Genomic DNA, 26,080 nt, shown 5'->3' with positions numbered 1-26,080 from the left:
AAAGTAGGTTTCAGATATTATTGCAGAATTGTGATATATTCTAGAACAATTCCTAAAATTTCAGTGCTAGCCACTATGGGACATTACCGATAATTTTTATTATTATTATTAGATATATATATTAACATGAACTAATAGTATATCACATTAAAAAGAAAAGGGAATATAGTACAGTTCAGAAATATATAGTAAAACACTGCTTTTGATGAAGTAATAGACATTTTTCTATTGATTTTGGGGAAGCCAGAATCACAGAATCACAGTATGACCTGGGTTGGAAGGGACCTCAAGAATCATGAAACTCCAACCTTCCTGCCTGGCAGGGCCACCAAACTTCCACGTTTACAAGATCAGGCTGCCCTGAGCCCCATCCAACCTAGCCTTGAACACGTCCAGGGACGGGCAGCCTGTTCCAGGACCTCACCACTCTCAATACGCATTACAATTGTGTATCTCAAGGCAGATGATAAAATCTAGTATCCAGCATCCATTAGTTAATATTTGTTTCCTTGTTTGGTTCACAGGTTGCACAAGCCATCTCAAAAGGTGTTGACAAGGACTTATTCGTCCACTATATGTTTATGGACAATGAGTTTGAACTTCCAACTGGAGCAGGTTTGCAACTGAAGTTTGCCTTTTCTGGAATAGCAACACCTGGGGCAAAAGTAGCTGTGAAACTTCATCAAAAAAGTGTAAGTGTCAACAGCTGTCTTTAATTTGGCTTCTCTTAATAATCAGCAACACTCATTTAGGAATTAAACTGTTTACACCACAATAATTTTAAAGACTAAACTAGTCATGAAATAAAAAAGAACTTACTCATTAGAGGCTTTCCACTAATTCATGGAATATGTTTACAAACAAGTGAGAAGTGATGCATATAGTAAGTCAAATATGTGACAAAATGATATTTATGAATGATCTAATCCATGTCACGCCTGTGTTTTTCTCTCTCTATAATCTCAAATGAGAGTAGTGCAAAAAGCTGCAGCACAATTTGGTGATCAAACCAAACAGTTAATAGAAATTGTTGACGCAACTAAATAAAAGTGAAATTTTTTCCTTTCCAGTTCAAAGAAATATTGGAAAATGAGCTAAACAAAACTGTACTACAAGAAATAAAACATTTTACAAATTAAAACATTGAAGTGGATGCAACACAAAATACATTCTCCAGTTAAATTTTTAAATGAAATATTTGGATACTTTTATTTTTATTTTCAGTTTTTGTAGTTGTTTCACTCTATTTTAGTCAATATTTTACATCAAGACATTCTCCAGTTAAATTTTTAAATGAAATATTTGGATATTTTTATTTTTATTTTCAGTTTTTGTAGTTGTTTCACTCTATTTTAGTCAATATTTTACATCAAGACTTCAGTAGTTTCAGTTCACTGAACTTTCAATTTCATAACGTGTACAGTATTTAAGTAAAATTTTTTAAAGGCCCTTAAAGTTGTTCTTGGCTGCCATTACATTATTTGTGGCGTCTTTTCCAGAATCTTGTGTTCTGTCCATTCTTGCTGTAATGGTGAAACCCAAATCTTGAAAAGGAGCTGTTTTCTGTTTAGAGAAATTGAAATCTTGGATCCATTTCTTTTATTTCAAACTCTTCACTCATTGTTTTGGACAATTGCTCTATTTTCTCTACAGTGGAAAACTGGTTCTTGTTTTCATACTTAAAGATGCATGCAAGTAACTTCAAGTACAAAATGAGTAGTTCTGTGTAAGGTTTCCCAATGCTGTCATCTTGCTGTATTTGCTGTATGACAACTGTCGCTTATTTGCTCCACCAGCTGATCTGATTTGGGAACCAACTTTTGAAAAGCAAAATAAATTATACAAAATCTACCTCTAGATTATCAAGAATGAGGACATTGTGTTCTAAAAGGTATTTTGGGAAAATAAAATACATTATTTTGCTTTTCTTAAATAGATGCATGCAGAATTCATTGCTAAACCTTCAGTAGCGGTTGAGTTTGTAACACATCTAGGAATAAACATGCCTGAATTTGCTAGAAGTGGTGTGGAGATGAATTCCAATATATTCCACGAGTCTGGAATTGAAGCACATGTTAGTGTGAAAGCTGGACAGCTGAAATTCAGCATTCCTGCCCCGAAGACCCCAACAAAGCTCCTCAGTATCAGGTAATAAGTGAATGAGAACTTCTGAGATTTTGTTCTTCCCTTCTGTTCTTCAATTTTCACTGTGATAGAATTGAGAGATGAAGGCAAACATGGAGAAATTTTCAGTATAGAAAAATCTCAGGTACTGTTAAACTGGGATAACATTTCTTGTAAGATAAGTAAATAGCTTAGGAACCAGGCCTCACAGATTCTTTAATTTGTCGCTATTTCTTGTAACTTCCAATAAGATATGTACCATTTCTATTGCTTTGATTTCTCTAACATGAAATTATTGTATTAGCAATGCCTGGTTTTAAATGAAATTTAAATGAACTGCTTACATTAATTGGAGAGGATAAAGGGCTTAACACATGGAATTAAAATTATTGCTAGTAATGCTTGTCATAATAGTAATAATACATTGCTTTATCATTGAACCATCAGTGTTACTTCATTAAGCCCCTACCTCAGTCATTTGTATTCAGAGTGTAGCCTTACTAATACAGCAACTTATGTGCAACATCGAAACTGTTCTGGGAATAAATGATTTGCTTTCCTTTTCCAGCAACACACTACATTTGGTGTCTCCAGCCAAAACTGAAGAAATTCCACCTCTGATTGAGAACAGAGAATTTTCAACTTCGTGCAAGCCTTTCATTTCTGGTCTAAACTTCTGCACCAAATTATTGTACTCTAATGCCAGTTCCATGGAGGAAGCTCCATATTATCCCTTGACTGGAGAAACCAGGTAAGTTAGGAAAGCATTGACTATGCCTATTTTGGGTTAACTAACCTTCCCTCTTAGGGCTTATTATTACATTACCCTTTTACCTAAAACTTACCTTTACAAATACTGAAATACAGACTAGCATGAGCAGCTCATGGCAAAATCAGTTATTTACAAGACATTTGTTTACTCCTCCTTTAGATTTGAAGTTGAAATAGTGTCCACAGGGGAAGTTAAAGAATACTCTGCAAGTGCAAACTATGACCTACAGAGAGAGGGAAATGACCTGGTAGACACATTAAAGTTTGCAGTACAAGCAGAAGGTAAGTGTCTGAAAAAGAAATGGTTTAGCTCTGTTTTGATCTATATGTCACTGAGCTGGAGAAAAAGATCTTTATGAATAAAACATAGTAGGGCTATGTACAGTATGAAATAGAACACCCAAATAGGCCCTCTCACTGTGCTTCATATTTGCAGCCAGATTACAAGTTCTTCATGATTTTGTATCTCTAAAAATTCCTTCATGAGATTTAAATTAAACTTCGATGTCAATGAATGAAAGAATGGAAAAGGAGAAATTAATTATTTCTACATAAACAAAAGGAAAATTACATTTCTGATGAAATATGAAAGTAAAGCATACAAATGGAGAAAAACTGCATAAAACACAAGATGTTGTTTTTTTTCTAATGAGTCAGCAAACCAAATGCAACAAAAATAGTGGCAGGATTAGTCCATGATGAGCTCTGAAGATAAGGAGAAAAAGATGACCCTCTTTCTGACTGAGACACATTCAGGCTTGATTTAGATTTTCAGGGTGTTATAATATATAATATAATATATAACACATAATATAATACATATATAATTTAATAATATATATATATATATAAGAAGGTTTTCTCCTTAGAGAAGTCCAAAATGCCCCATAGTTGTGAATAACAGGACAATATTATATTTTCCAGGTGTAAAGCAGCATGAAGCCACACTGACCTTTAAGTACAACAGAGACAGGAAGATTCTGACGAGCGATGTCTCCATTCCAGATGTTGATGTTGACTTTGGTACTAACTTCAGAATCACTGATGAATCTGTTTCAGGGAAGAAAGCATATACCTTTGTTTTAGACTTTAATAACAAGAAGATTTCTGAAGTTACTGTTACTGGACAAATAAGGTAACTCAAAAGACCACTTTTTCTGACTTTTTCAGATATCATAGTATCATAGTATCATAGTATCATAGTCTTGTGTGGGTTGGAAGGGACCTTAGAGATCATCGAGTCCAACCCCCGGGATTCAAGCCCCTGTGTAGCAGAGCGGCACTTCTACCACTTGCGCCACAGGGGGGATTCGAACCCCGGGCCCCAGTGTTGCAAGGCGGCATTCCTACCACTGCACCACCGGGGCACACAAGATCCTAAGATATCTTAGGATAAGGTAACTGAAGTTTTTATTGAAGGTAGAAATTTGGGGAAAAATAATATCCCAATTTGGATAGATTTTATATATATATCTAGATATCTAGATACATAGATATCTAGATATATAGATATATAGACATACAGACATAAAATTGTCATTCAACTGTCCTTTGAAAAACCTCAAAATATTTTACTTGTAATCCATCACATACACATAAAATAAATACACCTAATATACCAACTGATCCTTTCTACCACATGTATATGTGCAATTTGTGTTGCAAGTTTTTAGTGGTGGTTCTTCCACGTTTGCAGGGATGAAATTTTACTAGAGCTATTGCAGGTGTGCTGGTCCAAGGATATAAGCAAGGACTGTACAGAGAGGTATTAGGTTTTACTGGGTATATTCAGCTCTAACAGAGTTATTCTAACAGCACTCAAGAAGCAACAAAACCAAAAATAGCTGAGAGCTTCCTGTAAAAATTCCCACGCTTCACGATGAGAATATTTCCGGGAACATCTACAGGGGAGCTCACAAAAATGTTCAGCCTGCCAGGGTTTCTAAAATTGTCTGCCTCACAAGCCCATGGTGAAATGAGCTGATCACATTCTTTAATAAACCTCAATCTTCCATGGAATTCTGTGATCTTGATGGTGCCCCAGGGAGTCTTTGTCTTTGCTGTTCATGCAGAATTGCGTCTGATATCAGTGGGAGTTTTGGACAGATGTCAGGGACTTCAATTCCCTTTCATTTGTACTAACATAATATTAGAATTTCGCTCAAGTCAACAAAGTTACAAGATATAAAATAAACGTGAGTAAAGGAAAATGAAGCCCAGTGGCATAATATATTTTGTCAACTGTTTTGTTTTTATCTGATTCACGGTCACACTCAGTATCCTTAGCAGAAAATTCAGCTTGAGTAAGGAGTTCAGACCTTCAGAATCTACCTGAATTTAGTTCAGGTAGAATATTACCAGGCAGGTAGATATTTCCATCAGTTTCAGTATTATGGAATTATTCAGAACATATTAAGGAATTAATAATTTGTGTATTCATAGTCATATTTTAACAATTTTCCTTAAATTCCCGAAGTAGCCAATGGGAGCTGAAGATAGTCACTGACTCAGAAAGAACTTTACAAGTTTGATTAGTTCTGTGTCACTTTTTACACTCCTTTTAAACGCTGAAACTGCTCCACACAAGTAAAAGAGTAGAATGAAATGTTTTATATTCACATTTGCACTTTGCTTTCACAGATATGCTGGAATGGAAGAAGCAATGGTAAGAGGCACCGTTTCTATTCCTCGTCTGCAAACTGAACTTAGAACTGAAGCACTGGTTAATTATTCACCCACCAAAGGACACCTTCAGATAAGCTCAGCTGTAGAAACTCATGGGAACACTATTTCAAAAAGAGTTCTTCTGAGATATGGTATGGGAAAAAACATAATTCATATGTACAACCTTTAAATATAAACATCTTGTTACCTATGTTTATATTATATCCCTAAATAGAACATAAATATTACTGATTTTACTCATTTATTTATTTGTTTTGATCCATTATTTTCAGATTCTGAAAAAGCTGAGCTAGAGTGGAATTCAGGTGCCAGTGCTGCTGTGGGAAGAATGTCTTCTGGCTTCCAAGTTGACTTTTCAGACTACTCAAAGACTGTAGAGAAGTATACCAACGAACTATTGGATCGGAAAGTTGCTCTTACAGATATGACAATGCGGCATATTGTTTCACAATTCATTGTGGTATGTTTCAATCTACAATTATAATTACAGCATCAGCATGTAGTCCTGATTAGTTTTTGTCTGCCCAAGGAAACCACGACCGGGTCAACTTGAAAAAGCATTCATCAGTTTGAATAAGATTTAGTTTTTCAACTTTGGTCAAACCAACCAATGTATCAAATTCCTAGTTGAATAGTTCTATTCAATAGTTATATTGGTTTTCAAATAATTTATATAACTTGTAAAAGGTTAGGAAGTCTTAAAACTTGTCATTCACTTTGAACCAACAGGCAACCAACACCTGGCTGCAAAAGGCATCAAAAGATATCCCCTATGCCCAGACGCTACAAGCCAAACTAAGTGGACTGCAGGAACTGAACATTCAGAAGATTAAACTGCCTGTTATCACCATTCCCGAAGAACTTTTCCTGAAAAGGTAGCTAGAGAAATTATGATAAGCACTTAACCAACAAAAAAAGAGACTAACAGGCAGATAAATAGAATATTTCTTCTGTCTCTACAAAATTAAACCATTAACTAGCCAACGTGATCTAGATATGAATGTGCTCATGTACAGTTGATTCCATTACAGTTTCTAGTATATATTGTTCTTACCAATTAGTATTCATATCACATTGCTTGGTAATATCTAAATTGGTACATCTACAACTAGTGCTGTGATAAACTGAAACATAGTTGTATAGTACTAAGTATTAAGAAGGGAAATATATCTTCTCCTAAATTCTCATTAGTAGTGCACATTAGAATTTTCCTGGATGTCAGCAATTTTTTCTTCAAATTCCTTCATTTTGAGAATAAGGCACATTTAGATTTGGATCCTTAGAGTACAAAATCAAATGAAAGATTGATATTTGACCCCTTGAATGACACTCTCTACCTGTGAGCTTAGGTTAGTTAATCTCTGAATGAAGACCCAGGAATGCTTGAGTTCTAATCCTAGGTCTTATGGAAGTAGTGTGATTCTGGCCTACTTGGTCTCTCAATTTTATTTTATCTCTCTGATAAAATAAAGGGAAAAACACTGACAGAATTAACCATCATCATAAATGCTTTGAAGAGGTTCTGATAGATAAGTGCTTTAAAAATGCTGATAGATAGTCTTTACAGTTTTCTCTAAACCTGAATTAAGGATACAACTATATAAGTAAGCTTAGTATTCTGGGAGTAGTGGAAATCATTTCTGTGTACATGTCATGGTGTTGCATAATTTTTAACAGAATCACTTTTATTTTCTAGTGAAGGCCGGATCAAATACAGCTTCAATAAGAACAGTTTTCTAATTGATATTCCATTACCGTTTGGTGGAAGATCGTCCCATGACATAAGAGTGCCACAGACTGTTAGAACACCTCGTCTGGTAATAGACTCTATGGGAATAAACATACCATCACAGGAATACAGAATGCCAACATTTACTGTTCCAGAATCCTATCCTCTTCTTGTGCCTTTATTTGGTGCTTTAGAGGTCTCCGCTAGTGTGCACAGCAACTATTACAACTGGACAGCAGCATACACTTTGGCAAATAGCAGCACAGAGAAAACATCCAGAATAGGAACTACTTACAGTGTGAATGCTGATTCTGTTTTTGAGCTACTATCCTACAACATGAAAGGTAAGGATATGTATTGATTCTGTAATACTAGCTAAATTATTTTGATGATATGTCCTATTTTTTAACATATCATGTATCACACCTTACACCTTCATTTTCACATTGCTTATTTAAAGAAAGACATTCTGTATTCTCTTTGTTTTTAAAGATTTTATGTTTATTTGTTATTTAGGAATGAAAGTTAAAGTCAAATAATCCATTAATAATGGATTAATAATAATTCATCTTAAGGTGTATGTTTTCCAATATATTTCATACCGAACCACGGTTCTTCAGATAAATTGTTGTATGTAATAGTTGACTAGTCAACTGTTTCCAGTATCAGGCAGGTGTGTAGCTATGCCTCCAGTTTCTTCTCTCTATGTATAGGTATGTATATAAATATACTTTTTATCATTTGTAAAAGTCCACATATTGACATTACCACATAGCAGTTAGTCCAGATTCAGACTAGTTAAGAGTTAAAATGGGGTGTTTTTTTAGGGTATTCTCAAATTGCAATTTGTGTTCTTGAAATGCAAAAAACTTTAGTTTCTTCTAAATTCTTTACCTTATATGATTTATGATAAAGGCAACATTAAATAAAAAGGAATGTCAGCTATGATCTAGTTTCAGCTATTCCCAAGAATCCATCTTGTTAATTTTAAATAACATAAATTTGCATCATCTTGTGGTTATATTTAATGGAGTAATGAATAGATTTATTTATTGTTTGAATTTTTAGCCCCAAATATCAACATAGAAAGAAATTTTTTAGAAGAGTTTTATACCAACATTTTTGCCTTTAAAGGGGGTTATTATAACATTGACTATGGTTTAAGCAGTCACATGAAAGCTTAATGGCGCTGGAGAAAATAGGCATCTTAAAATAAAAAGAGATACATGACATTTTTATCTTTTGTCTCCTTTTTCCTTTTTCAGGTTCTGGAGAAGCATCTTATAGTAGAAATGGATTCACTTGTGCATATGAAAATCATCTGAAGCACAGACTCTTAACTTCAGATTTTAAAATGTCTAGGACAAAGAGTTATGAACCTACATCAGTTTCGAACTGTTCCGTATTCCTAATGGCATCCAGTGCTCTGGGTCCTCAGCTTTCATTTTCCAGTGATCTTGTATCTGAAAAGACAAATAGCATGAATATTAATAATGTCAAGATAGAAGGGCAACTGGAAGTAGCTTCTATGTTTGCAAGAAGCACTTACACTATGTCAAGCTCATACAATGAAAAGAGACGAGTTTTAGAAGGGAAGTCAAATCTGAGGTTGGATTCTTCTTACCTTCAAGCTACCAATCATCTATCCGGTAGATACAGTGATGATGTATTTTCCATTACTTCAGCTTCTGATGTACAAAATGGACTATTAAAGAACACAGCTTCACTGAAGTATGAAAATAGCCAAATGAAAATAACATCTGAAACAAATGGAAGGTATCTTCAGCTCGCAGCTGTCAATAAACTCGAACTCCTTTTGTCAAGGAAGATGGCAGCACTTCGCTCTGAGTACCAAGCCACTTACAAGCAAACCCAGTGTTATGCCTTATTCACAGGTTCTCTCAATTCCCAGGATCTTGTTTTCAACACTGATTTCTCTCTGACTGATCAAAGGAATCGAGCTGCACATAAGTCATCACTCAACATTAATCAGTATGGTCTAGCCAGCAGTGCAACTACAAATGTTCAGTTTAGTCCATTGACAATGCAAAGTGAAGTGAATGCCAAACTTGATACTTCTGGAGGCTCTATGTCACTGTCATCATCTGGGCGCTATGGAAAAAACAATGCAAAATTCAACGTAGGTGGAAGAGCAAGCTTAACAGAAATAACGCTGGGAAGTGAATATCAGAGTACAGTTCTGGGTATGGACAATAAACATGTCTTAAATTTCAGAATAAATAGAGAAGGACTCAAGTTTTCAAATAATTTGCAAGGATCATTCAAAGAGATTAAGCTGGAGTACACTAATGACTTGAATATTCCTGGCTTATCCCTAACGTTTGTTTCAAAGTTAGACAACAGCTTCAGCTTTGACAAGTTCCACAAGCATGTTTTTGACCTTCAGCTGCAGCCAAGATCACTTACAGCTAAGCTGAACAATAATATTAAATACACCAGAACTGAAGTTTCCAACAAAGCAGAACTGCTCCTTGAGCCTCTGAAGCTGAACTTGGGTGGCAATGTGAGAGCGGCCTATGGAACAGATGAAGTAAGACATACCTACACCATTACGTATGCTGATCTAACTGCAAACTTTAAGACAGACACAGTTGCAAATGTCCAAGGGGCAGCAGTGAGTCACAGAGTTAATCTGAATGTGGCAGGACTGGCTTCCTCCATTACTATGAACACAAACTGTGATTCCAAATCTCTCCGTTTCAGCAATGCTCTGCGTTCCACTATGGCCCCATTCACTATCACTGCTGATGTCCACACCAACGGTAATGGAAAGCTGATTGCTCTGGGTGAACACACAGGAGACCTTTACAGCAAAATCCTGTTCAAAGCAGAGCCTCTTGCTTTCACCATCTCTCATGATTACAGAGGATCTACCAGCCATAGCATCAAGTCTATGAGAAAATACACTACTCAGCTTGATAACAAATTTCATATACTTTTTACTCCATCAGAGCAGTCGAGTGCTTGGAAACTGAAAAGTCAACTAAACAGTAACATATATTCACAAGATATCAATGCTTACAATGATGCTGAAAAGATTGGCGTGGAACTTAGTGGAAAAGCTTTAGCAGATCTCTCTATGATGGATACAGCAATCAGACTACCATTCACATCTGAAGAAGTTAATGTAATTGATGTGTTGGGCCTCAGAGACAGCATCTCAGAGCCTCAAGAATTCAGCATCTCTGGCTCTGTGAAGTATGACAAAAATAAAGATGTGCATGTTATTAACTTACCATTCTTGGAACACTTGCCACTCTACTTTGAACAAATCAGAGGTGTCATTTTATCCACGCTGCAAGCTGTACAGAATTACCTGAAAAACATTGACGTGGATGAATATATGAAAAAATACAAGGCAACTTTAGATGAATTCCCACAGCAACTTAATGATTACATGGACAAACTGGATCTGAATGGCAGAGTTAGCACCATAAAAACTAATTTGATTGCTTTCACAAAGGACTATAGAGTAACATCTGATGATCTTGAAATCATTCTGGAAAAAGCCCTGGACAATCTTCAAGAAATACTGCTCCAGCTTCAGGCCTATATGGTACAAATAGAACAGTACATAAAAGAGAATTACGATCAGTTTGACATTAATGCACTTATTGCACAGCTTCTTGACAAAATAGTTGAAAAAATGACAGCTCTAGATGAAAAATACAAGATAAGAATGACTGTAGTTGACACTATTCAGAAGTTACAATTTTTTTTTCATCAATATTACCCCAGCAACATTGGAAGCAGCACTATGACTTGGATTAAAAATGTAGATGATGAGTACAGGATCACAGGTAGGATACAGGAGAACCTAGAACAGCTCAAGGTTCAGATTCAGAACATTGATATCCAAAGCTTTGCTGAAAATTTGAAACGGAAGATTAAAATGATTGATGTTAAACAAATATTAGAAAAAATAAGGCGTTCGTTACCAGTTAAAAAAATGAAAGAAGTTCTTGAACAAATCAAGGACTTTATTCTGAATTGGATGGAGGAGTACGAAGTGTCTGAGAAGATCAGTGCTTTCCGAGGTCATGTGCATAAACTGATTGTAAAATATGAAATTGATAAGCATGTGTATTTTTTATTGGACAGAATGGTAGAACTGCTTAACCAGTACAGAATAAAAGAAACGGTCCGGAAAATGATCACCTATGTAAGAAAAATTGATGTGAAGACATGCCTTGATAAAATTATGGCTTTTATTGACGACGCTGTCAAGAAAGTGCAAACCTTTGATTATGAAATGATGATAAAGAAACTCAACAAATTCCTTGACATGATTATAAGGAAACTGAAGTCTTTTGACTATAACCAGTTTGTTGATGACGCAAATAACAAAATCCAAGAAATGACACAGAAAATAAATGAAGAACTCAGAAATCTAGAACTTCCACAGAAAGCAGAGGCATTGAAACAATATATGAGAGATTTTAGTGCTGTAGTTTCAAAATACATAGAACAATTAAGGGATACCAAGCTTGCTGCTATAATGAACTGGCTCAAGGAGCTCATCGATTCAACAACATTTACTAATTTGAAAGCCAAAGTAAATGAACATCTGGAAGATCTGCGAGAGAGGATTTCTGACATGGATATCTCCAAGGAATTTGAAAGGTATCTTCAAAAGATAAGCCAGTTCTACAATTCTGTTGTCATATACGTTTCTGAACAATGGAACCTAGCTTTTAAAAAAATTGTTACTTTGGCTGAAAAGTATGATCTAAAAAATTGGGCTGAAAATTTAAACCAGTTTATTGAAACAGGATTTAAAGTCCCTGAAATAAGAACAATTATAGTCACTATACCTGCCTTTGAATTCAGTCTTCGAAGTCTTCGGGAAGCAACTTTCCGAACACCGGAGTTCATTGTTCCACTGACTGATCTGCAAATCCCCTCCTATGAGATAAATATTAAGAAACTAAAGGACATTAAAATCCCAGCAAAATTTACTACCCCAGAATTTACTGTTCTGAATAGCTTTAAAGTTCCTTCTTATACAATTGACCTAAATGAGATTAAGATTCAGATTGTGAGAATGATAGACCAACTCATGTCTGGTCAATTTCAGCTACCAGCAATTGATTTATATTTTAAAGATCTGAAGATGAGAGATATGCCTTTTTCTGAGATTTCTTTTCCAGAATTACAAATGCCTCAGTTGGAAATCCCAGCAGTACTGATTCCAAAACTAAATCTAAATGAGTTCCAGATTCCTGACTTGAAGATACCAGAGTTCCAACTTCCACGTATTCCACATACAGTGACTGCTCCTACATTCGGCAAATTATCTGGTGCTTTTAGAGTTGCCTCCCCATTCTTTACACTGTCTACTCAAGCTGAAGTTCATAATACTACAACATCTGCGAACAGTCCAGAGTTTGTGACCTCCCTTTCAGCTCAAGCAACATCCAAATTAGATTTCCTAGTTTTCAGTGTTATTGCAGATTCACATGTTTTGGCTCCTGAAATGAAACAGCTAAAGCTTAAAAATTCCATGAAGGTCAGCCACAAGTTCCTGAAAGTTGACCATACCAATGAAGTGGTATTTTTAGGGACTTCTGTGTCAGGTGAAGCTGAAACTAGAGCAAAATTCTCTGCAATAAAAAATTCAGTAGAACTTCAGAATAATTTAATGGTCAACCTGCAAAGAAAAATTCAGGTGCAGAGCGGAACAACATATTCGCACAGGCTGAATATTCCACAAGCTGACTTTTCCAGCCAGGCTGATCTGGTCAACAATATGACAACAGAGTTAGAGGCAGGACACATATCATTTACATCCAATGGCAAAGGAAACTGGAAGTGGACTTCTCCTAACTTCTCAGATGAAGGCACTCACAATTCACATGCTACCTTCAGGATTGACGGCCCTATTCTTATATTTTTTGCTGATTACAAAATCAATGATAGGTATCTGAAAGTCAGCCAATCTATGAGATATGAATGTGGTTTCCTAAGTTATGCAACGCTTCAGGTTCAGTCTGAAATTGAGTCACAACGTGTGGGACGTAGCATTCTTAATGTAAAAGGCACAGGACAGCTTGGAGGAATGAAAGTAGAATTAACGGGCTCTCACAATGCTCGTCTCAATGGACGAATTACTGGAACTGTAAATAATGAGCTTTTCTTCTTGGCACAGCCTTTTGAAATTCGCCTATTAACCAACAACGAAGGAAATGTGAAAATCAGCTTCCCAATGAAACTGACTGGCAAGATTGACTTCCTGAATAATTATGGTCTTTCACTCAGTTCTTCTGTTCAGCAGGTCAGCTGGCAAGCTACTGGCAGGTTTAATCAGTACAGGTATTCCCATAACATGTCTGCTGGCAATAATGATGACAGAATTGAAGCTCATGTTGAAATGAGGTGGAGATGCTAATTTGGACTTCCTGAATATTCCTCTAACGATTCCTCAGCTTCAGATTCCCTATACTGGAATCCAGACACCTCAACTAAAAGATTATTCACTGTGGGAACAGGCAGGCCTGAAGGATTTATTGAAGACTACAAGGCAGTCTTTTGATTTAAATTTGAATGCTCAGTATGAGAAAAACAAAGATATGCATGTAATCCCACTTCCTTTAGCCACAGTGCATGAAGCACTTAACAAATATATAATTTTCTTCAACAAATATTTTGAGAGTGGAAGAAACACAGCTTTAGATTTTCTCACAAAGTCATATAATGAAGCCAAAACAAAATTTGACAAATACAAAATACAGACATCACTGAACAAACTGCCACGGACCTTCAGGATTCCTGGATACACTATTCCAATTGTGAATATTGAGGTTTCTCCTTTTACTGCTGAGATGCCAGCCTTTGGTTACATGCTTCCAAAAGAAATAAGCACAACAGGATTCACAGTTCCATTTATTGGCTTTTCAGTACCATCTTACACACTAGTATTACCTTCTCTGGAACTTCCAGTTCTTCATGTTCCACAGGACCTACGCACTCTAAAGCTTCCTAGATTTAGAATCAACAGCCCATCAAACCAGATCTTAATTCCTGCCATGGGAAACATTACCTATGACTTCTCATTTAAATCCAGCGTGATCACTTTGACTGCAAATGCTGGGCTGTTTAATCAGTCAGATATTGCTGGGCACCTTAGTGTTTCATCTTCATCTGTCATTGATGCACTACAATTTAAGCTGGATGGCTCAACCAGTTTGACAAGAAAAAGAGGACTGAAGCTCGCCACAGCACTGAACCTGAATAATAACAAATTTCTAGGAGGAAGTCATGACAACACTATTAGTCTCACAAAAAGGAACCTGGAAGCTTCAATGGTGACAAATGCAAAAATCAGCACACCAGTTTTTAAAATGAATTTCAGCCAAGAGCTTTCTGGAAATACTAAATCTAAACCCACTGTTTCTTCAGAGCTAAAAGTAACATATGACTTTACCACACCTAAGCATGGTATCAGTGCTAAGGGAGGAGTTGCTAACAAATTTGCTTTAGAGACTCTTACATCTTACCTGTCAGTAGAAACATCAACAAAGGGGAATATCGATGGAGCAATTTACACTGGAAATACATTTTCTGGAGCTCTAGACCATGAAGCAAACACCTATCTGCATGCTAATGGAGTTCGATCATCTCTCAAGCTTGAGACCAACTCCAAAGTAGATGGACTCTGGAACAGTGAAATGAAAGAAATACTTGCAGTTGAAGCATCTATCAATCGTGTTTATGCAGTCTGGGAGCACAATGGGAAAAACTATGCACGATACACACCTCTCTTCACAACTACAGGATCTCAGAAATGCAAAGCAACCTTTGAGCTGGCTTCTTGGAGAATGTCAACAGATCTCCAGATTCAAGCCACTCAGCCAAATTCCTTCTTGGACACAGCCTCAGTTAATCAAGTTATCTTAATGAAAATCAGCCCTACAGACCAGAAAGTTGGTTGGAAGGGTGAAGGCCAAATTCAGTCATTATCTCTGAGACATGATATGCAATTATCAAATGAAAAATCAAATGCAAAGTTTGATATTTCTGGATCTGTGGGAGGATACATGGACTTCCTGAAAAGAATTAATTGTCCTATTTCTAAGAAGAGCTTGTGGGATATCTTGAAGTTGGATGTCACTACTGTTGCTGACAGAAAACACTACTTAAATGCTTCAGCATCCTTCATGTACACAAAGAGTGACGATGGTTACTTTTTCCCTATGCCTGTGATTAGGTTGAGTGATGGCTTCACATTCAGCATTCCAGAGTTACACCTGAAGGCTCCAAGTCCTGTTTTCAGCACTCCAGAGTTCAGAGTTCCATTCTCTACCCTCCAGGTCCCAGCGTACACCATTGACTTGCGCAACATAAAAATTCCAAAGACACTAAACATAATGCCATTTGATGTAAATTTACCCACACTGCCAAAACTGAGATTCCCCAGAGTGGATGTAGGAGCCAATTATATTACATTAGAAGAATATAAAATACCGTATTTTGAGATGACAGTACCGGAATACCAAATAACTGTGTCTCAATTCACTCTTCCAAAGAGTATTTCTCTTGGCAGCTTCCATGTGGATCTGGATGAAGTAGCAAATAAGATTGCAGATTTTGATCTGCCTACCATTACTATTCCTGAACAGAAAATTGAGATCCCCCCTCTCAAATTGTCCTTGCCTGCTGGAATTTACATTCCATCATTTGGTGCCTTGAGTGGATCTTTGAAAGTTGCCTCCCCTCTGTATAATGTTACCTGGAGAACAGATTTAACAAATAAAAAGGAATCCTTTGAAGTGTCCATTGACTCTACCTGCAGCTCAACATTGCAATTCCTGGAATATGACTTGAACGGTAAGACATTAAAATTCAGTATGCCATAATTTTGGGAGAAATGCTGCTTGCTGTTATTCACAGATATTTTCATGGACTTTCCTTATGAATGGGCTAATATCTGTTTAACAGTTATATTAGATTGTATCTCTACTTTCATCCCCTTCAGCACTAGTTAGACACCCTGAAGACTGATGACAAAATACATGGATAACTAATAACATGCTCTGCTATTTAAAAAAAGAAAATGGAAAAGACCTCTTTACTATATAGCTGCTTCTTACTTTAAATTGCAGGCATAATGACATTCCTCCATTACTTATAATAATACATATAAAGGAGAGAAAGTAGGCTGACTTTTTATGCAATTCAGTTCAAATAAAGAAGTTTTTATCCTGTTTCTTATGAACTGACTATATTTGATTTTGAAAATTACTCCAACTCAGAAAGCTCAGATGTCCCATACTGCTTTTAGTTCTGGATTTTAGAATAATAATAATAAATACACCAGAATAAAACTATAAACTCTCAAGAAATTAGAATCCCTATTTATGGCCTGTATAAATGCAAAATATTATACCTCTGTCATTATAAATGTAGGGTAAAGTGGAGTTTTTAAATACTCTGGTTGAAAAAGCATTTTTATGTCTTTTTATCTGGCGCATTATCAAAGTTTGGTTGTTTTTTTTTTTTTAATGCATAATTTTGCATACTATGAAAACACTTCACAACTGGCCTTCTGGCAGACAGCTTGACATATATTTTGTGGTGTTTTCTGGTAAATTCTGGTAATGCACACATCTGAAATCTGTTTCACAGTTGTTTCAAACTACAAATCTGAAGAAGACAAGTTTGTAATGAAGACCACAGGCAACTTTGCTCATCGTGACTTCAGTGCGAACTACATGGAAGATCTCTCTGTTCAGGGATTTGGGTAAGGATTTATTCTGATAATATAATTTATAATAGGCAAAAGTGCCAATTATGTACATGTTACTTTGAAGACCAATGCCTGAGAATGCTGTGCTATAACTAGTAACTATTCTGTCATTATTGGTGATAACACTTTCAATCTTGAGGTAGCTGGAATCTCCCTGGGCATATCCATCATAGTTTTTCTGAGCAGTCCTATTTCATATCATTGCTGAGCTATGAACACAACATTTTACAATCAGAGCAATTCTAGATCAGCCCTGCAACACATTTTTTCACTGAGGGCCTTTGTGTAAACACAAACCATTAAAGAGTAATTTTTATTCACAAGTACCAACACTGCAGATTACAGAGCTGACCTTCTAACTGCTTCTTTTTGTCTATGAGTGTTGTGTTTATACATCCAAGTGACCAAAATTTGTGAAGGCAAGTAAAAGAGCAGGCACAAAATTCTTCCTATACTTTGAATTGGTGGAAAAACTGAAATCAGCTTTTAGAGGCCTAGAAAGCTTATAGTGGTGGAGCTGCACATTTTTATTTGCTCTCATGATTTAATGAAAATTCTCAATACAGCTCAAAATAGTATCTAAAAAAAAAAAAAAAAAAAAAAAAAAAAAAAAAATTGAAATAGCATGATTTTGAATGTGTTAGACTAAATCCTAAGAAACATGGATAGCAAAGCCCTCCTTTTGTTACAGATTGATTGTTTATGTAGATATATGTAATGCAATAGGTGGTATTATATTTAGGCATATTGCATTGTGTACTTCCTCAGGGCCTGTGCTGTCTTTGTGCATTCCTACATACCTGTATATTTGTTGTTGTTATAGAGCTGTGGAGAACACTGCATCACTAGACGTCATCAGCCCAACATTTGCTGACCTGCATGTGCGTTATCAAATGACTGACAGCATGATATCCTCCTCAATATCCTCTCCTTCTGCTGGGATCTTGGGCTATCTTGTTCAAATAGAAACTGACACTCTCAAGGAGAAATTCTACTACAGAACTCTGGTAAGCTTGATATGGCAAGTAAAAAGAAAAATAGTTGAGCATTGTCAGATAAAAAATCCCTTTTTAATTTTGTATGTGTTGATGTTAAGACATAAATTAACCATCATTTGTCGAAACAAGAAGTATATTATCAGTAATTACAGTTTTTGTTGCCTATACTGGCCTTGCAAATTCTAAAAGTAGCATCCGTGTGAAGAGACCAGTTCAGCTTCACACAATTAATTTTGCCTTTTCCTATGATCAAGAAAACACACCTGTTGAATGTGATGAAATTATAGAACTAGTTTTTTATTAGCCACTAATCAGGTTTGGCATACGCTCATTAGGCTATTTACACTTACCTCAGAAGTGGTCTTCATTGTGATCACTGCATTGGAAGACATCAGATCATCCATAAAGTATCTTCTTTTTGGATTCACTAATATGCGACCAATTTATCTGAATAGCTTTCATTCTAAATTCTACCATAGATTTAAATGGTTGCAAAATTAAATCTTATGTTTTCGTGTTAATGAAAGGCAGTTTGTATTAACTTTTAATATAAATTTCAAGAGCTGCTGGAAGGATCATTTTCTTAAATAATTCATATGCTTTATGAAAAATCATGGGTATTTAGTAGAAAGGAAAGAAAAATCTTACTTAGAGTCAAACAAAACAAAAACAGATTAAATTATGCCATAGTGCTCCTGTACAAAGAAGCACAGAGAAGTATGGTACAATAATTTGTTCCAAACTACCCTCTCAAGATGGCAGCAAGCATACAGTAGACAAAAATGTGTAGTGATCGTGTCCTAGTATATAATAAAATTGAAAGGATGCAGAATGAGAATACTGAAATATGTTCATTATAAATAGCACTGAATTTGTTTTGTTTACAAAATCCATTACACTTATTTGTTTTATGCTTTCAGTCTGCTCCTCAGAAGGACATTGACATACTAAAAAGTGAGATATCCTTCAGGAATCCTGACATGATTCAAATAAAATTCAACTGGAAAGAGGATGCTGCCAAAGACTTGCTGTCAGGTTTGAAAGAAAAAGTACCTAAAATGACAAATGCAGTCTATAAGTGTGTTAATCGGTACTATAAGGAGCATATGGGACTGGATATAAGTGATGCCACTGTCATAATGAAGAATATGATGCAGAATAATGCTGACAAAGCTTACACGTTTGCTGTAAGACAAATAGATCAAATGGATGTTCAGCTTCGCACAGCTGCCAATGAAGCCTCTGACAAATATCAGGAGATGAAGCTGAAAGCTAGACAGCTATATAAAAGAGCAGCAGATAAAGCCTCACAGATTGACTATCAAGGAATAAAAGCAAGGCTTTTGGATGCTACAGTTGACCTAATGGAAGAGTATCACAAGAAAATAAAACACCTGATTGACTCCGTCATTGAATTCCTGAAGACCACAAAATTCCAGGTTCCTGGAGTGTCTGAAAAGTATACAGGTGAAGAATTATACCTTATGACTACAGAGAAGGCTGCAAAAGCTGCTGATATATGCCTTTCAAAACTTCAGGAGTACTTTGATGCCTTGATTGCAGCTGTCAATGAACTGGAAGTCAGAGTTCCTGCTTCTGAAACCATCCTCAGAGGTCGTAATGTACTTGATCAAATTAAAGAAATGCTGAAACATTTGCAGGAGAAAATCAGGCAGACCTTTGTTACTCTCCGAGAAGCTGACTTTGCAGGAAAGCTTAACCTACTGAAGCAGGTGGTGCAAAAAACTTTTCAGAAAGCAGGAAATATGGTTAGAAGCTTGCAGTCCAAAAATTTTGAGGACATCAAAGTTCAAATGCAACAGCTGTACAAAGATGCAATGGCTTCAGACTATGCACAGAAACTTAGATCCTTGGCAGAAAGTGTTAAAAAGTACATTTCTCAGATGAAAAATTTTAGCCAGAAGATGTTACAGAAGCTTTCAGAAAATCTGCGCCAGCTGCTCCTCTATGTAAAGTCATTGCGTGAGGAATACTTCGATCCTACTACACTTGGACAGTCAGTGAAATACTATGAAGTAGAAGTCAAGGTACAAGGATTGCTGAAGAATGTTATAGATACACTAGTCGTTTGGTACAACGAATATGTTAAAGATCTTTCTGATTTGGTTACACGCCTCACAGACCAAGTAAGAGAACTGGTGGAAAACTACAGCCAGGAGTACTATGACCTTATAACTGATCTTGAAGGAAAAGGAAGACAGAAGGTTATGGAGCTCTCATCTGCTGCTCAAGAAAAAATCCGATATTGGTCAGCAGTTGCTAAAAGGAAAATCAATGAGCTTAACAGGCAAGTTAAAGCAAAACTCCAGGAGATCTATGGGCAGCTTAGTGACTTTCAAGAAAAGCTAATCAATGTCGCCAAAATGTTAATTGATGTAACTGTGGAGAAGTATTCTACATTCATGAAGTACATCCTTGATCTTCTTCGTTGGTTTGAGCAAGCAACAGCTGACAGCATAAAACCATATATAGCTGTTGGTGAAGGAGAGCTGAGAATAGATGTGCCATTTGATTGGGAGTACATTAACCAAATGCCCCAGAAAAGCAGAGAGGCGCTCAGAAATAAAATGGAACTAACACGCACACTAATTCAGCAAGGCGTTGAACAAGGCACCAGGAAATGGGAAGAAATGCAAGCATTCATTGATGAACAACTTGCCAGTGAGCAGATGAGTCTTCAGCAGATTGTGGAAAACATACAGAGGCGCATGAAAACCTGAATGAACACACAGAAGAGGAGAAATAATAAGTTTGTACCACAGTGTATTTAAAAGTAACAGCGATTAACATACTGGAACTTCAGGTAGATACTGTTTGAATCTGAATTTATAACTGAAAACTAAATAATCTACAGTAGGTTATTTTAATAAGCTTAATAACCCAATAAATGAGTTCTTTATTACATTTTTGTGTCATTCATTGAAGCTAGTTTTACTTGGGCCATAGGGCTTAATCCAACAATTGTCAAGGTCAATGGAATTCTTTGTATTGTTTTCTGTGTATGTTGGATCAAGCAAGTAATGTGCAATACATATTGTAAATATTCACAAAAGCTATGAAATACATAACAAAAGGTGGATTTTAAAATAAAGGTCACATTTGTAAGATGAAAAATAACTTGGAATCACATCTATTTCCCAGCACAGAAATGCCTTCATAGAAAAGGCATAAAAGAATATCACTGAACAGGAAACAGAGTCTTGGAAATTTTCAGATAACGGCAATGTTCTATTAAAAAAAAATAAATCTAAATGTGTATCAGTTTTCAAAAAGATATGCCAAGAATTTTTTCTCAATGGCTAATTTATGATTCAGATATACATGTTTTTCTCACCTGTTTCCCTGTGATATCTTTTGCTTGACACCACACTGTCTAACTTCTACTTTTCATGAGTTTATTTGACTGTCAGTGTTTCACTGATATCACTGAATGAAACGGAAGTCAAAATGTTTTCCCCTCCATCCTCTAGGCTGACCTCATCTAAATGAATTCCCGGTTTAAATAATACTGAAGAATTCATTCACAATATGGGACTGCTTTTGAGTGAAAAATGGGACCTGTTGTGGTTTGTCTTCATCTGTTGGAACACTATATATATTGCTTGAAAAAGGCTTGCTTAGGCTGAAATAATATTACCTCTTTAATAATAAACTCTTTAACAAGCAAGACTAGAAACACACATGCATGTTTGTTTTGATACCATCAGTCTACTCTATAAGATGATTTTTGCTGCTTTATTAATGGGAAACCAGAGATTATCTCATCCACTGTTGTTCACCCACTAATAGGGAACGTGAGCTGGGTTTAGACCGTTGTGAGGCAGGTTAGTTTTATCCTACTGATGATGTGTCGTTGCGCTAGTAATCCTAGTTTGCAGCCATGACCTTTCAGAGTCTAGTTTCATCTCATGGTGTAGTGGGTTGCCTACAGGAAGAAATGGAGCACCAGTTTACCCTGGTTTTGCCCTGAAGAGTTACAGCCTGTGTATGTCACTCTTCCCAGGGGAACCAGAGGTATAAAACTTTGTGAATTCTATGAAATATCATACTAAATAAGGACACTGGCTGCAGAGCCTTTTCACCTTCATTCACAATGAAACTGAAGTCTGATGTCAGATAACACAACTCATTTCCCTGAATTTCAGAAATGTTTAAGCACAAGCAGATTTCTCAGACACTCATTTCCCTCCATCATGACAAATAGCGCTGTGAAACAAAGGACAGTAGAAAGAATTGTAAAAGTTATGGGAGGAGAAAGATTTAAGTTTTGTCTTCATGGCTATTTACTTCTGTTCATCATCCACAGTTCTTGAGAGGGTTATAAATTCTGAAGAAGGATTTACTTACAAAGAATGGGTTAACTGAATAATAAATATGCCAAATAGCATAAATACTGGTTCTCTTTGGCAAGAGTGAAGCTTCCCAAGAGCAAACACAATAGTTTGCACACTGAACTGTGGTTAGAGGTTAGAGGAGATTTCCAAGTCTCAAAGCAGTGCTGCCGCCAATTGGATTAGAGCTCTCCATCCTGTCATCAATCTGACAGTCATCTTCCAGTCATTCCGCAGTTGTTTTGGGGAGAGCCTGGAAGCAGAACATCAATCTCAAAAATTAGATCTTGGTGGAAGTTAGCTGCAGTATGAATTTGTATCTGCATACCACAGATGTTATCTTAAGCACCTCTTCGAAACTCCTGCTATGTTTTAACATAGAAAGGAGTGTGTGTTTGCATGTATGCACAGGTACAACCCACAAGCATGTACAACCACATGTAACTCTGAATTCTATTCCTGTTTGGTTTTCTTCATTATTTTCTTTTTCTTTCAGGTTCTAGCAGATGTCAGCCTTTTTTTTTTTTCCACATAAAGTATTAGAGAAACATAGACAAAACCGCAAGTGTTCAAATAATGGTACAATTGACTCCACTTATGAAACTTCCGTGATATAATAATTTGAAATATTTTTAGTTCCATTTTGGCCTCTTTTTCAGCCTAGCTTATACAATAAGAAATAATATATTTCATTAAATTGAATTGTGTGGGAGATAACAGGGAAGAAACAACTATCTGGGGCTCACTGACATTGTTTCTTTATTTCCTATACTCTTCATCGTCTGAATTCTCATAAATGCCAGAGGGGCTTTTCTTTATAATTTACAGCAAGTATCGGACATAGAGCAGAACTGGTTGTAAAAGTTTAATTAAGTGAAACATTTTAACAAGAAATTCAGAGAACAATATGCCCTGCTCTAACCAAGTGATTGTAGAAATAGCATTGACAAGAAGCGTGTGTGTTCCTAAATGAAAAACTTTTGCAGATGTAGGACAGAAAAAATGTTCCAGAATTTTAGATTATGCAACTAACTGGAGTGAGTCTTTTATTAAAAATACACGTATGCATTTGCTATGTATACATAGATTCTACAAACATACCAGACTTACCTTACTGTGCATTATCCGGCTCGAACTCTATTCTGTGATAAAGATATTTGCAGAGCAACTGTCATTATGGCCTATCAATAGCTTAAAAAAAGTTTGAATTGAAATATTTAGTTGCTCAGTGACACCAAACTTTGTAGTCCTCTTCTGCTGGCAGATTTATTGCTCAGGTGGGAAACCAGAATTTATTAAAGACCATACAGACATACAGAACTGTTTGCATTCTGTTTCAGCACAGCCAAATCCTGGCCCAAATCAATGGCAAAATGTCTATTGGCCTCAACAGGAGTAGGCTATAGTTATGAGTATAACTTGAGAAGTACTTTGGGATCGTGCAGGACAAAAAGTTATATTATTCTCTATAAAAATCTACACAAAATATATCTGAAAAAACATGCAGCCAGGAAAATTAAGCACTAACAAATTCAAGACAGATTGCCTGCACAATGTCAACCAGTCTCTTTCTGTATGTACTGTTATCCAGTTTTACCTAGTATCGCAGAGAAAGTCTGGCAAGGCCAAGCATCCTGGGTTCTGGTCTCATGCCTTAAACATGGAAATATCCTTATTTGCATCACCCTCTCCCTCTTTTCATTATCAGTCCAAAGCACTGAGGAAAACCAAGGCCTTACAGAACAAAGGCAGATTTTGGAAGATTACAAGGCCTGACCAGGCAAAGCCCTGAGCAACCCAGCATTTGTTCAAGGTTGTCCATTTTGGAGTGGGAAAGTGCAGTAGAGATATTGCAGTGACCCTTCTAGCCTGAATTTCTTCATCATTCATTTTTTGTGACAAAAATGGTTTACATTACTGAGCTTAACACCATGCTTACCCTTTGTTAAGCAAAATATAAGAAATCGGATTTGTCATAATTCTAATGCATCATTATACAAAAATATAGAAGTTGTGCCATAAAAGCATTGTCATTCTGATTGCATAGTCTCTGATATACTAAACTGAGGTACAACCACCAAGCTGGATTCTTTCTATCACTAGCCTACTACTGTTGTGTCAGCATCTATTAACATAATTATAGATAGCAGCAGGTTTCTGATAAAATCTTTGTGTCTATCATTCCATGATTATGTTGAAGGAGTGTCAGGAGATTTGAATGCTGTTAACTGGTATGATTAAGACATAATTCAGTAAAAGGAATTTAATTAGCAAAGTCAAAGTGAGCAGGTTCTTATCTGTCCATCCACTATCTCTGATTTGTGCAACCTGATACAGTATCATGGCTGTATTAAGGGGAAGGAGGTGCCAGTACAAGCTTGATGAGGGGTTTGGAACTTCTACCTTTTGATTGATAGTACGATATCGTAACAGTTCTTCAACCATCTCTCTCTTCAAATTGTTTTCCCTCCAGAAAATAACTTCGTCCTGAAATGCACATAACATATGCCCCAGGAATCTACACAGTTCCCAAGACATTACCTGCCAAAAATCTGATATATTATTCTTTGGTATAATCCATCATATCCTTCAACCTTCAGTGCCTGTGAAACTGACTTCTACCAACCTGGACCACCTACTGGAGGAGTCTTTTTTAATTTCTCTTCTATATTTTTGGTTTCCAGGCCTAGCAGAATTTGCGAGCCAGAGGATTTCAAACCCAGTTTCACCCACACTGTTGGAAACCTTTTCTTTAACCTGCTCTTCCACAAGAAACAAAGCCTTGCTCTTTCTTTTTCTGATGTGAATCACTCTGCAGTGTGTATGGGCAAAAGCATGTGCCATCCTCAAAGTATTCAGTTTAAGCTTCCCACTTATTTGGATATGTGTGTCGATAACCAATCAGTCATTTCTACAATACTAGGTACATATCTACATGAGAACAAGTTTTCAAAAGCAAGTAGATAGTATATGTAACAGGGTATGACAAATTTTTCATGGCTAATGCTGTATCCTCACATCTACATCCCATAATCTTTACCAGTCCCATATTCGCTATAAAAGCATCCTGAATTCCCCTGATGCCTTCTGTCAGTTTAAATTTGCCCCATCATTTCTTCATCATTTCTCTTCGTGACACTTTAGATAGAAGCACAACTGCCTTACCAAACACAAAGGCTTTCCCAGCATGCAGGAACCAAACAAATAGTGCAATATGATTTGTATGCATCATTTACACTTAGACTGTGATTTTGGTACCTGTTAGGAAAATAAACACTGTTAATTCTTCTCAGAATTTCTGGAGGTGGCTCATCCGCCAGCCTGGGCACTGGCTTAAACAAACAGTGGCATTGTACTAAACACACAGAGAAGCAGTTCCACTAGCAAATTAGAGACATGATATAAATAACACTTAGGCCTAACTTGTGTTCTGAAAAATAGTTCAGATGTTTTTGCTATATTCTGCTCTGTGATATACAGACGTTGTTCTACTGTTTTGCCTACAGACTCAGATAAGGATGGAAAATGAGTAGTTAGTTAGCCTCCAGAACATATGAAAGCTCAGAAAGTAACACCTCCTGTTTTGTTATGTCAGCCCACGTAATCAGAGGCAGATGACGCTGGTATGTCAGCAGTGGTTGAACTTTTCCACCAA

At 36.3% G+C, this 26,080-nt stretch overlaps 1 protein-coding gene across 1 annotated transcript in view; it reads left to right on the top strand.

Moving 5' to 3' along the window:
* Window positions 1-21,211, top strand: part of APOB (apolipoprotein B) — a 35,268-nt gene extending 14,057 nt beyond the window's left edge. The window contains 14 exon segments of the mRNA XM_015859545.2: window positions 525-692; window positions 1,937-2,148; window positions 2,693-2,875; window positions 3,056-3,177; window positions 3,820-4,030; window positions 5,536-5,711; window positions 5,853-6,040; window positions 6,310-6,455; window positions 7,277-7,653; window positions 8,575-13,703; window positions 13,705-16,156; window positions 16,955-17,069; window positions 17,899-18,082; window positions 18,994-21,211. Coding sequence (XP_015715031.1) covers window positions 525-692; window positions 1,937-2,148; window positions 2,693-2,875; window positions 3,056-3,177; window positions 3,820-4,030; window positions 5,536-5,711; window positions 5,853-6,040; window positions 6,310-6,455; window positions 7,277-7,653; window positions 8,575-13,703; window positions 13,705-16,156; window positions 16,955-17,069; window positions 17,899-18,082; window positions 18,994-20,814 — 11,484 coding nt within the window. The 3' untranslated portion in view covers window positions 20,815-21,211.
* Window positions 21,212-26,080: the final 4,869 nt, after the last annotated feature.

Source organism: Coturnix japonica, chromosome 3 (genome assembly GCF_001577835.2).
Source record: "Coturnix japonica isolate 7356 chromosome 3, Coturnix japonica 2.1, whole genome shotgun sequence".
In the NCBI taxonomy this organism is placed as follows: domain Eukaryota; kingdom Metazoa; phylum Chordata; class Aves; order Galliformes; family Phasianidae; genus Coturnix; species Coturnix japonica.
Note: the sequence above shows the minus strand (reverse complement) of the source record. Positions and strands in the feature narration are given on the sequence as shown.